Genomic DNA, 13,396 nt, shown 5'->3' with positions numbered 1-13,396 from the left:
GATCTAATACATACTTAGGCAGTTTCCTTAAACTGATTTTCGTTGGGTGACTCGTGTATTTATTACATTTTCTTAGTAGATAACCATTGAATATGTACATGAAAATTGTACTTGCAGTTGAAATGATATTATTTTATTTTCTTTCCAATTTTTTTTAGAATGATAACAAGGTAACACTCATCCAAAGTCTAATTGTACATGATGCATTTGGGAAGAGAAAAATTGTACTGGACCAATTGAGAGAAGGTCTCCAAATTCTAGGGTTTGGAAAACGGATGAAAATGTATCCAAACATTTTCAAGAGTCTGTTCATTGCCAGTGAATCCATTAAAGCTGAGGAATTGAAGAAGTGCCTAGAATTTCCAGCCGAGATTGATGACAATGTAACAGCCACCATAGAATATCTTAATGAATATATTATGTCTGCCTCATGTAAGATGCTCAATGATCTACTGATACTTGCCACTGGGGCACCTTGTCTTCCAGATTTTGGTTTGGGGAAGATCAAGGTAGAATTTGCTGACAACTCTTCAATCTTTTCTTCAACCTGTTTAAAAAAATTACATTTCCAAGGTATTTCCCTGATAAAGATACATTTGTAGCTGCAATCCAGGACGTATGTGATAGTGCTGGAAGGGCATTTACTTCTGTGTGATAGGTAATTATAAGGAAAGGTACATTTTATACCAGGAGGGGAAGGGATAGGGTCTATGAGGGGATGGGCTCATTTACTAGCCCATAAAGCAAGGGAAGTACCAAATTGGGTCTGCCTCATTTGCATTCCTAAACATTTTATCAGCTTAAAAATCACTACCTTGTTTGTTGTATCCCACCCCCCACCCTGATAAAAATGTACCTTCAAAGTATTTCACAGAAAGTTGGTGTTGAGTGATAACACTAAATCTGTGAAATAAAATCTAAATTGCTATTGCGTAATAGTAGTGACTATTATTAGTTAATTTATTGACTATTAGTCCATATCACTCGACCAAAGCAATCACATATTATTACTTTTTTATTGTCTCCTGTGTATTTGATGCCTCTTGTGTATGGTATTCATTAAAGGTTGTTCTCGTTGAGTGATATTGACTAATAGTAACGAAATTAGAACTATTACACAATTAACAATTATTATTTATTTTATGGATTTAGTTTTATTGCTCTAACTTTTATGAACGGTTGTCTGTGTCGGTCAGGTAAGACGTGTAAAATGCGAAAATTCAAAATCCTTCAAACTTCGTCAAAATGTAGACCTATAAGAACTAACAACGTTGTGTGAGTTTCATCTCGATCAGATAAATGTTTTAGGAGATAGGCGTCTACATTTGATTTCAAAGTTCACTTCCGGTTTTTCGAGGCCATTCTACAGCACTTCCAAAAGTACTCTGGATCTCAAAATATTTTGTGTCTTTCAACCAAGTAAGAAACGCTCCATAAACTAGAGATAATGTCTTATCAATAGGCATTTTTTTTTTAAACATTTGGACTTATACTAAATATTTTAAGGATTTTTCAATCATTTTTAATTTTTCAAGCACTTTTACGTAGGTGAAATTACGTGCCAAATAACTATACTGTTACATTGATTCACGAATAAAAAATATCTTTTAATCAAAGAATCATGTTTCCTCTTTGTAAATATCAAATAAAATTTTTGGGCAACTGAAAATTGAATTTTTTATGATTTTTTTTGTAACGTCCATTTGACCCGAAAATCATTTCACTATAGTCAACACGGATTTTTCCCCAAACAAATATACAAAGCCTTCAAAAATGCTTTATCCGTGGATGTGGATATCTTTTAAAATACTTACATTTTATATTCCGTCATTTTAAGAATATTTTCTAGTGCTTGACAAGAGGTCAAAGAACACCAAATTAAAATGCTTCAGCCAACGGTGAAGGTCCTCTTTCAAACTATGAAAAAATATAAACATAATCCTTCTATTAGATAACTAAAGACTAGAAAAATTTTATAACGATCCTACCTTGAAGTTTTCGTCATCCTGAAACTTGGAAATCATCTTTAAATCTGCCGTAAATCTGTGCGAATCTGAACTGTCCGACGTAACGATAATATTGCGTGACAAACAGGTAGCCCAATATTATCAAGTCAGCGTTTGTACTATACAAGCACTGTCTTGCTTGTGTGTATTGTTTGTACCCACGTTTATTACAATCATTATCGATTTTAGAGCTCAGACATTAATATTCAATCTTGGTACTTAGACAATTGTGATTTTACCATGATTTTCGTTTCCTAGTAAATGTGTGCACAACTATAGTTGTAACACAATATAATTTTCACACTTCACTAACACTTTCAGTAACTTCTCCTGTTCTGGTCACGAGGAATACATTTCGCAAGCAGTTTACTTCGTTGGGTAGCATAAAACAGCTCCGGCCCTTATCCTGCCGTTGTCTTCGTTATTATTTTAAAGATATTTTTTGAGGATTGATAGTTTTTCTTACAATTTACTGGAATAACTAATTACTAAAGACAAGAATCTATCAACACCTGTACCGGTAAGTATACAACTTGTGATCAGTTGTGGTTTTCATTTATACCATACAATTATTCGTCCTTTAAACTTTCCTATGAAATGTTATGATTTTTCGGGGGATTTCCCGAGATATCTTCTCTGTTCTGCATGGCTGCTTGCGGTTATTCCTCACTTGTTGAAGGTTCATGTGGTCCCAGCATTAGTAATCCAGCTGATAAAGAGTGCGTCCTTCTTGGCGATTGTAATAAAGATATCAAGGGTCACTTGAGGTCGGTTGCTGTGAACGATTCAAGTTTGAGGGCAGAATCTCGACTTCTATTACCTCGAGCCGGTGAGACACACAGACACGCACACACATCCAGTCATCCTTTTATTCGCTTGTGTTTTTTCAGTTTAGTGTGAACCACAAGTCTTTGTCTATTTATTGGCAGGGATTTTTGAAAATATCGAACAAGAAATAAAGAGAACTATATGTCCTAGACACCGCGAAAGGTATGGGACCAGATGGTTTTGCAACAAGAAAACATGCTCAGTTCCCGTAGAGTTGTCAGCGCATAAAAAGAGCAAAGGAAAAGGGGACAGAGGGATCACGCTTGCACAGTCCAAGGATTTATACCACCTCTCGAAGTGTTTAGTACCTGTTGGTTCATGTAAGTCTAATGCCGCAGATATATTGTAAAGCTGACCGTATTTAGCTTACAGGTTTAGGGGAGGGGAGGGGGGGAGACTTTTGTTTATATAAACTTTCTTCGCCTTCTATTGCTACCTTTCAATCACTAATGTTTCAACCATTTTCAGCGATCTCCTTAGGAATGCGAAAAGTATTATCACACAGTGTCGACTGAGTAATAGACCCATTCAATAATAGACCCTTTGCCCCATGAAAGAGCCTCATACTCCAGAAATACTATAGCTTCTGTTTCCGTTCAGTCATGATGGCGAGCAAACCGAATTATATATTAAAACAATTTATTGATAAGTTGTGCAATTATCATTTCAGCAATATGTAGACGATGTCGTGAACAACTGAAACAAGGAGCTACATTAGAACACTCTTACGATGTCGAAGATGAACTGCAAATTGGTGCATCTACTTCATGTACATCAGAATCTCTTCCGATCGTCCCAGGAACTGAACCTGAAGTAGCAGGCGCTGAAGCAGAACAGGAGGTTGCTGAAAGTTTTCGACAAAGCAAGGATGTAGAAAAGGTTTTTTTTAATTACTGTAAAATGTTGAAAATATTATGTCATCCCAAATCAAATAAATTTGCCAATTTTTCGCTTGAGAAATGTTCGTTAATTGAAAGCTCTAGTTATACTGAGTCGGATATAATTTCAAAAAGCTTTGTAAAGGTGCACGAAATTGCCCCTTCTCATTGTTTCTTATAAATCAGTTAGCATAGTTTCCAGAAAGGCGACAGAGGGTTACTTTGTGGGTTATGATCGCAAAAAATTAACATCCTGCAACTTTGCTTTATTTACAAGGATCAAGATAGGAAAAGTGACGATAGTTGCGACTCTCTAGTGGAGGCTCTTGAACAGCTTATTATCTCCAAGGGGGACCCAACCGTTATCATTTCTGAAAATAGTGCCAGCTCAAGTACAGGATCAACCAACGAAAGTGAACAAAAACAGCAAGTTCGTCACAGGAAAAAGCTAAATGAGTTCCTCGATGTTTGCGGGAAATCTCAGCAAGTTGGAAAACCGAAAAAAACATGGAAAAACATGAGCATGCGCGCGAAAAAGGTACAGGTCTCAAAAGCTGGAGCCGCCATCATGTCAGCACTTGAGGTCATCACACCTGGTGAGGCTGGACGCCTTTGGCAGGCTGTGCAGGAGTCTAAAGTAGTGGATAAAGCCCTTGGAGTACGATCCCCTGTTGATAATAAATACTTAGAAGCATTGGCAGAAACATATCAAAACGCTACGAGTTGGGACACGAGAAGACAAATACTTGCCATCATGGCCGACTTGGTCCCATTGAAAGAAATACAAAAGCACATCTCGGGACTCACTCATTATCGCTTTGAAGCTGCCAGACGGCACATTTTGGAGCATGGTCGTGTTGCAGCCGTACCATTAAGTAGGACTGCGAGAGTTAGAATAGACGATGTTCGATTGGATCACTTTTTGTCGTTCATAACGAGCCCTCACGTGGTCCAAGACCTGCCGTTTGGCCAACGTTATCTTCGATTATCTGATGGGCGCCTTCTGGAAACACCAAATGTGATCCGGTCCATGATTCCCTCTAGAATTTGTGACCAATATCGCCAGTTTTGCAGTGAAACTGGCGTTAAAACTTTCTCCTACAGTCGCCACCTCAAAAACCTGGAGAAATACCATTAGCGATGCCTTCGCCGTATATTGAACACCAAATGGCAGGACAGACGTACCAACAATAGTGTGTTAGAAGAGGCCAATATCTCCAGCATCGAGACCATCATTATCAAGAACCAACTTAGATGGGCTGGGCACGTTGTGCGTATGCCCGAATCCAGACTCCCCAAGAAAATTCTATACGGTGAGCAGACCAATGGAAAGCGAAACCGAGTTGGTCAACTAAAACGCTTCAAAGACAATTTGAAGCACAATCTCAAACAATGTGCTATCAACACAGATGATTGGGAGGAGCACGCTGGCAACAGACCTGGCTGGAGACATGCTATTTACGTAGGAGTGAAGCAAAGTGAACAACGAAGAAAAGAGCACAGAGAAAGACTTCGGTCGCAAAGAAAATCGAGGCAACAAACTTCTCCAACAGTTGAACCAACAGCTACAGAGTTCGTATGTGCTACCTGTCAAAGACAATGTTTTTCTAGAATCGGACTTCATAGCCACAAAAGAACACATAAACAATAACAATCATTTACTAAGTAGACATCTTACTCGTTAGAGGGATAGCTTCACACACACGTTTTTCATTTTTCCTTTCAGTTCCGGAAACTTTGGGTATTTCTCCCATCAATTCCCTATTCAGTGAAGGTTCGTTCACAGAAATCTCCTCTGCAAAGAGAAAGTCTGTTGCTGAAGAAGAAAATGAAATGGTAGACAGTGAGAGTGATGATGATGGTGAAGGGATATCTAAACTATTTGCATGTCCTGTTGAGTGATGTGTCAAAATGTTTCAACGTTATACATCCCTTGACGACCACATTCAGTATGGCAAGTGCGTGCTGAAACAAGAAAAAGAAAGACTGTTTGACAAAGCCATGAAAAAATATCAAGAAAAGCTGGAAAGTGAGGCTTCTGCGCCATCACTGAAGCCCATGCAAGCCAAAAGAACAGAAAATTGTCATTTGTTGTTAAACCGTGGTTGGGCCCTCAAAACATCTAAGAAGTCTGCACGTTTTTCAGAGAAACAAAAGGCATTCCTAGACGAAATGTTTTTTATTGGTCAAGATACGGGTAACAAACAAGACCCAAGTACTGTGGCACAACAAATGCGATACGCTAAGAGTTTGGACGGCAACCGCAGGTTCCAGCTCGAAGAGTTCCTAATGGCAACGCAAATACAGTCCTACTTTTCGCGAAAATCAGCCAAGTTAAAGAAGAGTGGCCCGACCCTGCAACACCCGGTGAATGATGAGGATGATAATGATGACACTGAAGCAGCACAAGACGAGACCGTGTACCAGTCTACAAGAAGCTCTATCCTCGATCAATGTCAGCTCGAGCATCCTATCATGTATGAATCTATCAATTTATGCAATCTTTACAAAACAAAAAAGTTGGAGAAGCTTTCTGTCGCAGTTCTCAAGTTAGTGTGCGAAGAACTTGACTTGGACACATCGCACCTAAAGTCTAAAGGTCGTCAGCTGAAGAAGCCTTTCATAGAGTTGATTGTGACTGCAGTGCAATCATGTAGCTGTGTGCAAGAAATATTTGTTTGACGTAACTCACAACCGCCGGACATTCTTTCTGTCCGCTCCGATGGGTTGAGATCTCAACCCGCCTGCGTTACATCCGGAATTTTCTTTGTAAAGTCTACGGACTTTACGAAGAAAATTCCGGATGTAACGCAGGCTAGTCGGAGCGGACAGAAAACGGAGTCCGGGACTGGACTTCTTACAACTGTAGAAGAGTGTAGATACCAAGTTATACCGAAAATCTGAAGATGATTTAATTAGGCTTTTGTTCTTTTCCGTTTTGTTCATATTCTCTTAGTTATTCGCAGGCCGGATGTTGCAGAAACGGTAGAAATCGGCACGATAGAGTTGCAATGTAAGAGAGATTTTTCTCTTGTTGGCTCGATTTTTGAATCATTCAAACGGGTAAAACTAGAGCAAACAAAAAAGAAAAAAGAAAAAAGATAAGATAAGATAAGATAAGATAAGATAAGATAAGATAAGATAAGATAAGATAAGATAAGATAAGATAAGATAAGATAAGATAAGATAAGATAAGATAAGATAAGATAAGATAAGATAAGATAAGATAAGATAAGATAAGATAAGATAAGATAAGATAAGATAAGATAAGATAAGATAAGATAAGATAAGATAAGATAAGATAAGATAAGATAAGATAAGATAAGATAAGATAAGATAAGATAAGATAAGATAAGATAAGATAAGATAAGATAAGATAAGATAAAATAAGATAAATAAATAAAACGCTGACCGACAGGTCGCAACGTGTAACTCCGCCTTTAGAAATAATATTGGGCTACATGTTTGTCACGCAATCTTAACATTACGTCGGACAGTTCAGATTCGCACAGATTTACGGCAGATTTGAAGATGATTTCCAAGTTCCAAGTTTCAGGATGACGAAAACTTCAAGGTAGCCTTTAGTTATCCAATAGATAGGAGGATTATGTTTATAATTTTTTATAGTTTGAAAGGGGACCTTCACCGTTGGCTGAAGCATTTTAATTTGGTGTTCTTTGACCTCTTGTCAAGCACTAGAAAATATTCTTAAAATGACGGAATATAAAATGTAAGTATTTTAAAAGATATCCACATCCACGGATAAAGCATTTTTGAAGGCTTTGTATATTTGTTTGGGGAAAAATCCGTGTTGACTATAGTGAAATGATTTTCGGGTCAAATGGACGTTACAAAAAAAATCATAAAAAATTCAATTTTCAGTTGCCCAAAAATTTTATTTGATATTTACAAAGAGGAAACATGATTCTTTGATTAAAAGATATTTTTTATTCGTGAATCGATGTAACAGTAGAGTTATTTGGCACGTAATTTCACCTACGCAAAAGTGCTTGAAAAATTAAAAATGATTGAAAAATCCTTAAAATATTTAGTATAAGTCCAAATGTTTAAAATAAAATGCCTATTGATAAGACATTATCTCTAGTTTATGGAGCGTTTCTTACTTGGTTGAAAGACACAAAATATTTTGAGATCCAGAGTACTTTTGGAAGTGCTGTAGAATGGCCTCGAAAAACCGGAAGTGAACTTTGAAATCAAATGTAGACGCCTATCTCCTAAAACATTTATCTGATCGAGATGAAACTCACACAACGTTGTTAGTTCTTATAGGTCTACATTTTGACGAAGTTTGAAGGATTTTGAATTTTCGCATTTTACACGTCTTACCTGGCCGACACGGACAACCGCTCTTATATCTTGAACAAGTTATGCTCTCATCGTTGCCAATAGTCCCTGAGTTTGGCCAAGAGTGGCCACCAAAGGTTGATAGTCAAAATTGCAAAAGTTGATAGTCAAAATTGGGAAACTCTATATTCAATATCCCAAAGTCAATTTAAAATTCAGAATTCAAGCTCTTTTGTTATTCATTGTCTGAGACGATTTTTGCAACAACATGTACAGTAGCTTAGATTTACACAGTGGCCACATTTTGGTGTTACAAATTGTGGCCACAGTGTAGAGGTGGCTGTTCTGGAGAGGTATGAATAACTGTAAATGCTTATATATAAGCAGTGAGGTCTAAAGTTTCACTACTAAGCTAGACAGCAGTTTTTAAACTTAACAATTTATTAACTATTATATAAGATTTTAAATCAGATAATATTTTAAAGGGCCACTTGGACGAAAATCGTTCCAAAATTAAAACTCTTTCATTCGAGCTGGAACTTTGCTGAAATAATCTTGAACACATTAAGAACCTCTCACTGAAATATCTTTCTAATATTCGAAAGGGAAGGGCCAAAATTTTACGATTTATTTTCGTCCGCCATTAATTTCTTTGTGTCACGGCCAACGAGTCATTATGTACAGCAGTTTTACGCTGTGACGTCATTTACTCAACACCGTCATGTTAGCGTCGTTTTGACTATACATTTCTTGTTAGATTACCTGAAGTTTATTTGATGTTTTAAACGCGTTATCGTGAAAAGAATCTCTAAACAGACTTTTTTTAAGCCTTTGATACCTCTTCAAATATGATGGAAACTCCTTTGGACGCTCGCTTTGTCAATCCTGAAGAGTTAGAACCATAAGTTATAATGTATGAAGATGAAGCCGAACTAGAAGAAGAAGCAATGCTTGGGAAAAGGTTTTCATAAAAATTCCTTACGTTCATTTCATTATTTGTATTTGCTACGTACTGTCCATGATATAAAGATCTTAAATTTGAAGTTTCAATGTAATCTAATAGTGATTGATGTTATGAAAACAACCGATTGCCTTTTGAATTCTGCGTTGTGATATAAAGATTTGTGACAATATACTTAGATCTACGTGCCGAATAATTTAGAATGTGAGCTCGTAATTCTCCTAGCTGATTTACTACAGAACGGTTATTATTTGCTTCAAAATGTTTATTATGCATTGAATAGGTACAAACATACGATTATCTAATATCATCTTTGTAATAGAACATGTCAAAGGTTTCTTATTTATTACTCGCGCGACAGCGGCGTCTGTCACTCAGCTCGTAGATTTTTCTTTCATTGTGTCGGATGTCTCGCGGACACAAATTGTGGGGTTGCTCTTTGCCCTCGTATGTAAATATGCCTTGAAAAATTGTTATCCTTAAAATGATTCGAATAAATCCCGAATATCTCAGTCACTTCGCGCGATGGAACCGCTAGAATCTCGTCCATGCGTCCTACTTTGTTGTGATTCTTGGCGTGCCGAGATGTATTGAAATTTTCGAATTATGATCGTCAGTATTATTGAAACTGAAAAGTTTCAGCGCCTAGACATTATTTGGTCATATAGTAGTTAGGAAACCGAATGAAACATTATATATTTTCTGAATAAACCGAGTTTTACGAACATGGCACATACATTACCCACCAATGTTTTGGTTTGGGTTGAGTAAATGACGTCATAAGTACTCGTGCCAGTCTTCTTGAGTCGAATTCTGTGATTCAAAGAAATTAATGGCGGACGAAAATAAATCGTAAAATTTTGGCCCTTCCCTTTCGAATATTAGAAAGATATTTCAGTGAGAGGTTCTTAATGTGTTCAAGATTATTTCAGCAAAGTTCCAGCTCGAATGAAAGAGTTTTAATTTTGGAGCGATTTTCGTCCAAGTGGCCCTTTAATAGGCTTTTCATAGGTCCTATAGAATCATAAATGACTTTTAAGTCAATGAAGTTTCAGATTATCTATTTTTATAATCCTATGTTTCAATGTTACAGTTTGTGTTATAGTTATTGTTCCATTAGGGCATTGTCATATAATATCAATTTGAATATTGTGATATGCTAGAGAAAGGTATCATGTCATCTTTCAAAAAATAGATGATTTTCAAATAGTTGACTTGTATATCAAGTGAGAGAAGATCACTGTTGTTGTTAATAATGTTGTTAATGTGTGAATCAGGAAAAGGAATGTGATTGGAATTTTAAAAAGCAGTGGATTTTAATTTCAGAAAGGATATAGATCTGTACCCCCAACCATGCAACCAGGATTTTCAAAAATGCTTTAACACCACGGCTATCGTCCTAATTGTATCTGTGTTCAAACCTTCTGCAAAGGTAAACTAATTACAGCCAACCCCTCTCCCATGCAAGTACTGTACAATACCCTTGCCTTCAGAAATTCCAAATGGCAGCATTGTTTGGGGTAAATATATCTTCAAGTTATCAAGTTCAATGACTTGCTCTCGAATAAACATTTTATACACCTTCTTGATTAATAATTATTGTCAAACATACAAAATTAAACATTATTGAAATACAAACTAAAGAAACTGATCCTCGACATTGTAAAGTCGTTTAAAAGATGTTAATGATTTGATTGGCTCTTGAAAGCCTTAATTTATGTAAAAGAAAAACATCAAAAGTGTTTGAGTGTCTGCACTGTAAAATTAATTATTGCAATGGCTCTGAATCATCACTGAATTCACTCTAAAAATCCTTCTACCTCACTCACAATTCTGCTGTATAAAGCTATGGCATATGGATCATGATCTTCCGTTTCCTGGCTGATAACCTGTATTGATGCCAACTATGCATCATTTAAACAGCAGGGCGTATCAGGAACTTCAATGGTAGCTTCTTCCTCCATGGGTGAAGGACCCTACCAGTCAATTCCATACTCATCCATATTCTATATACCAGGGTGAGATAGATAAATATTAAACACATATAAAACTGTGTTCAAAGGTTGTCACACCATCAAAAAGTGTTTTGAATCGTATTCTTTGTCTGAATTTTGCTATCAGTGAACAGTCTCATCAAGATGTGATGGTGATAACCATGAGTCCCCAACACATTAGAATAAACTGCATGGGTTTTACACCATTTGCCTCAAATTATTTTGTTAAACTTTAGTTGAAAAAACTGAGGTTGCAAGGAACAACCCAAGAATAAATGTGATATTGTCACTATACTGTTACAGTGTGATTTTCAAAAAGAACCTGTGACACAATACTAGTGTATTAAGCAGTAATACATTGTAATACACTTTGATTGTTTGTGCTCCATTCAGGAATAAAATCAAAAGAAAACAAATTTTTTGATTGACAAGGTTGCAAAATGGGCCTTCAAATGGCCATACATTTGAATTTGCATACCTAAACAACATCCAATGTGGAGCCATCAGTTAGGTGAACGCCACGTATCCACAGCTGGATGGGGCTCAGGTTCTTTTCAGTTCTTAGAGGATGATGAGACCACGCATTTTTCCAGTTAGAAAGATGCTTATTTAGCATTGGTAGGTAGATGTAGTAGATGTTTTCAGTGTACACCTTTATTTAAGGTTAATCAGTTAGGTTATATGCTTGAAAAAAGAAACATATAAAATTGCGAAATGCCAAAAGTATGCAATCTGTTTTTGAAGCAGAAGTGCAGGTACACAGTATGGTTCGCCATCCCAATATCGTACAAATAATGGCCATGTCCCTGCTCAAGAATTCTGTTTACATAGTGTCAGAAATAGTGGACGGGTTTAACCTAGAAGATATTTTATTTTGTGATGAACGTTATCAAGCACACAGCCATCGAGAAATGCTGCTTCAAGACAAAGTCCTTGTTGCCAAACAAATATGTCAAGCAGTGACCTATTTGCATCATCTGAAACCTGCAGTAGTGCACCGCGACATCAAGCCAGCAAATGTCCTAGTTGACAAGAAATCTGTTGCGACGAAACTGTGCGATATGGGATTGAGCAAAATCAAGCCAGAAATAGCAACCACAGCTACCAATGGAGTCCCGGGTACGCCGCAATATCTAGCTCCTGAATGTTTACTGGACAAACAACCAGGAACATTACACTCAGATATATGGTCCCTTGCTTGCACATTGGTTGAGCTTGTTTAAGAAAAAGATTGTTGGCAAGACGTATCAGGGGAGGCTTGTGTCGATGTGGAATCACTGCTGAAGAAAGAGAAAAGCCCTGAAGCATTAAACCAGTTGCCTCCTATTCTAACCAACTGTTTGGAGTACGATCCAACGAAACATCCACGTGCAATTGATATCCTTAATGCGGTGTCATTTGGGGTAAGGGGCAAATAAGTCAAAGCCCTTGAACATCTTCTCAGTATTATGTCCGTGTGTCACTAAATCAGAGGCCCGTTCGACTGCAAATGACAGGAGAACTTTAGGTTTTGAATGTTTTGTTATAGTTAGACATATAATCATATTTAAAATTACTTTTGAAAAGGAACCTTTAAACTATAGAGTACAAACAGTAAAAGTGTGCAATAGTTTTCACTATCAAGTCCTATACAGTGCTATTTTTATAGGACTAAAAAATGCAAAGCATTGTTTAAAAAGCTATTGAAAACAATAGGATTAGCAATTTATCGCTATTTAGCGCGCACTATGTTTAGTTTTAATAGTTTTTTTAAATTACACACTTATAGTTTTTATACTTTATTCCATTCGGCGTTGTGTGTTAATTATTTAAACAAATATACAGTCGGTTTTTGTTCAGTTTCAGGTAATCCTGAAAGACACATAAAGGCGATTCCCTCTGTTTGTCGTACTCTGGCCGTTCGTAAACATGCGTTCGATCTTGGTTGAGCTTAGGGTAATGATTGATTATTAAAGATTATATACTTTATGTTATTATAGTTATTGTTATTGATGATACTTGATTTTTTATGATTGAAAATATGATAGTTATTATAATTGATAATTGATAATTGGTAATGATTGATTATTAAAGATTATATACTTTATGTTATTATAGTTATTGTTATTGATAATACTTGATTTTTTATGATTGAAAATATGATAGTTATTATAATTGATGACATAATTATTGTTAGTATCATCATCGTTGATGATAATTGGACTACTGTTATTTATGATATAGAAATTTTTATTAAAGATATGACAGTTCTTGTAATTGATGTCATAAAAGCATAATAAAACTTGTATTTTTTCAGTATTTAAAGCGAACTATAAGTCTAACAAAGTCTTGATTACGAAAATGTTTGGAAACTTCAAGTAAAAATGTAGTTGACATCCAGATCAAGGTCGGTGTTAATTTTCAAGTCTACTCCCTTTACAAACA

General features: G+C 36.3%; 1 protein-coding gene across 1 annotated transcript; it reads left to right on the top strand.

The window, feature by feature from the left end:
- The first annotated feature begins 11,766 nt into the window (after nt 1–11,766).
- Nucleotides 11,767–12,195, top strand: LOC148908367 (serine/threonine-protein kinase nekl-2-like). The gene has a single exon (XM_089035842.1). The coding sequence runs from the start codon at nt 11,767–11,769 to the stop codon at nt 12,193–12,195; it is 429 nt and encodes a 142-aa protein (XP_088891968.1).
- The last annotated feature ends 1,201 nt before the right edge of the window (nt 12,196–13,396 follow it).

The sequence above is a fragment of the Actinia tenebrosa genome, unplaced genomic scaffold (assembly GCF_029948245.1).
Source record: "Actinia tenebrosa isolate PJP-AT-01 unplaced genomic scaffold, QUT_ActTen_1.0 PGA_scaffold3__52_contigs__length_22856419, whole genome shotgun sequence".
NCBI lineage: Eukaryota > Metazoa > Cnidaria > Anthozoa > Actiniaria > Actiniidae > Actinia > Actinia tenebrosa.
The sequence above is the reverse complement of the archived record's forward strand: the minus strand, read 5'-3'. Positions and strand labels throughout refer to the sequence as shown.

Excerpts from the sequence above, each read along its gene's own strand:
- LOC148908367 (XM_089035842.1), top strand. The coding sequence starts at position 11,767 with ATGGCCATGTCCCTGCTCAAGAATTCTGTTTACATAGTGTCAGAAATA.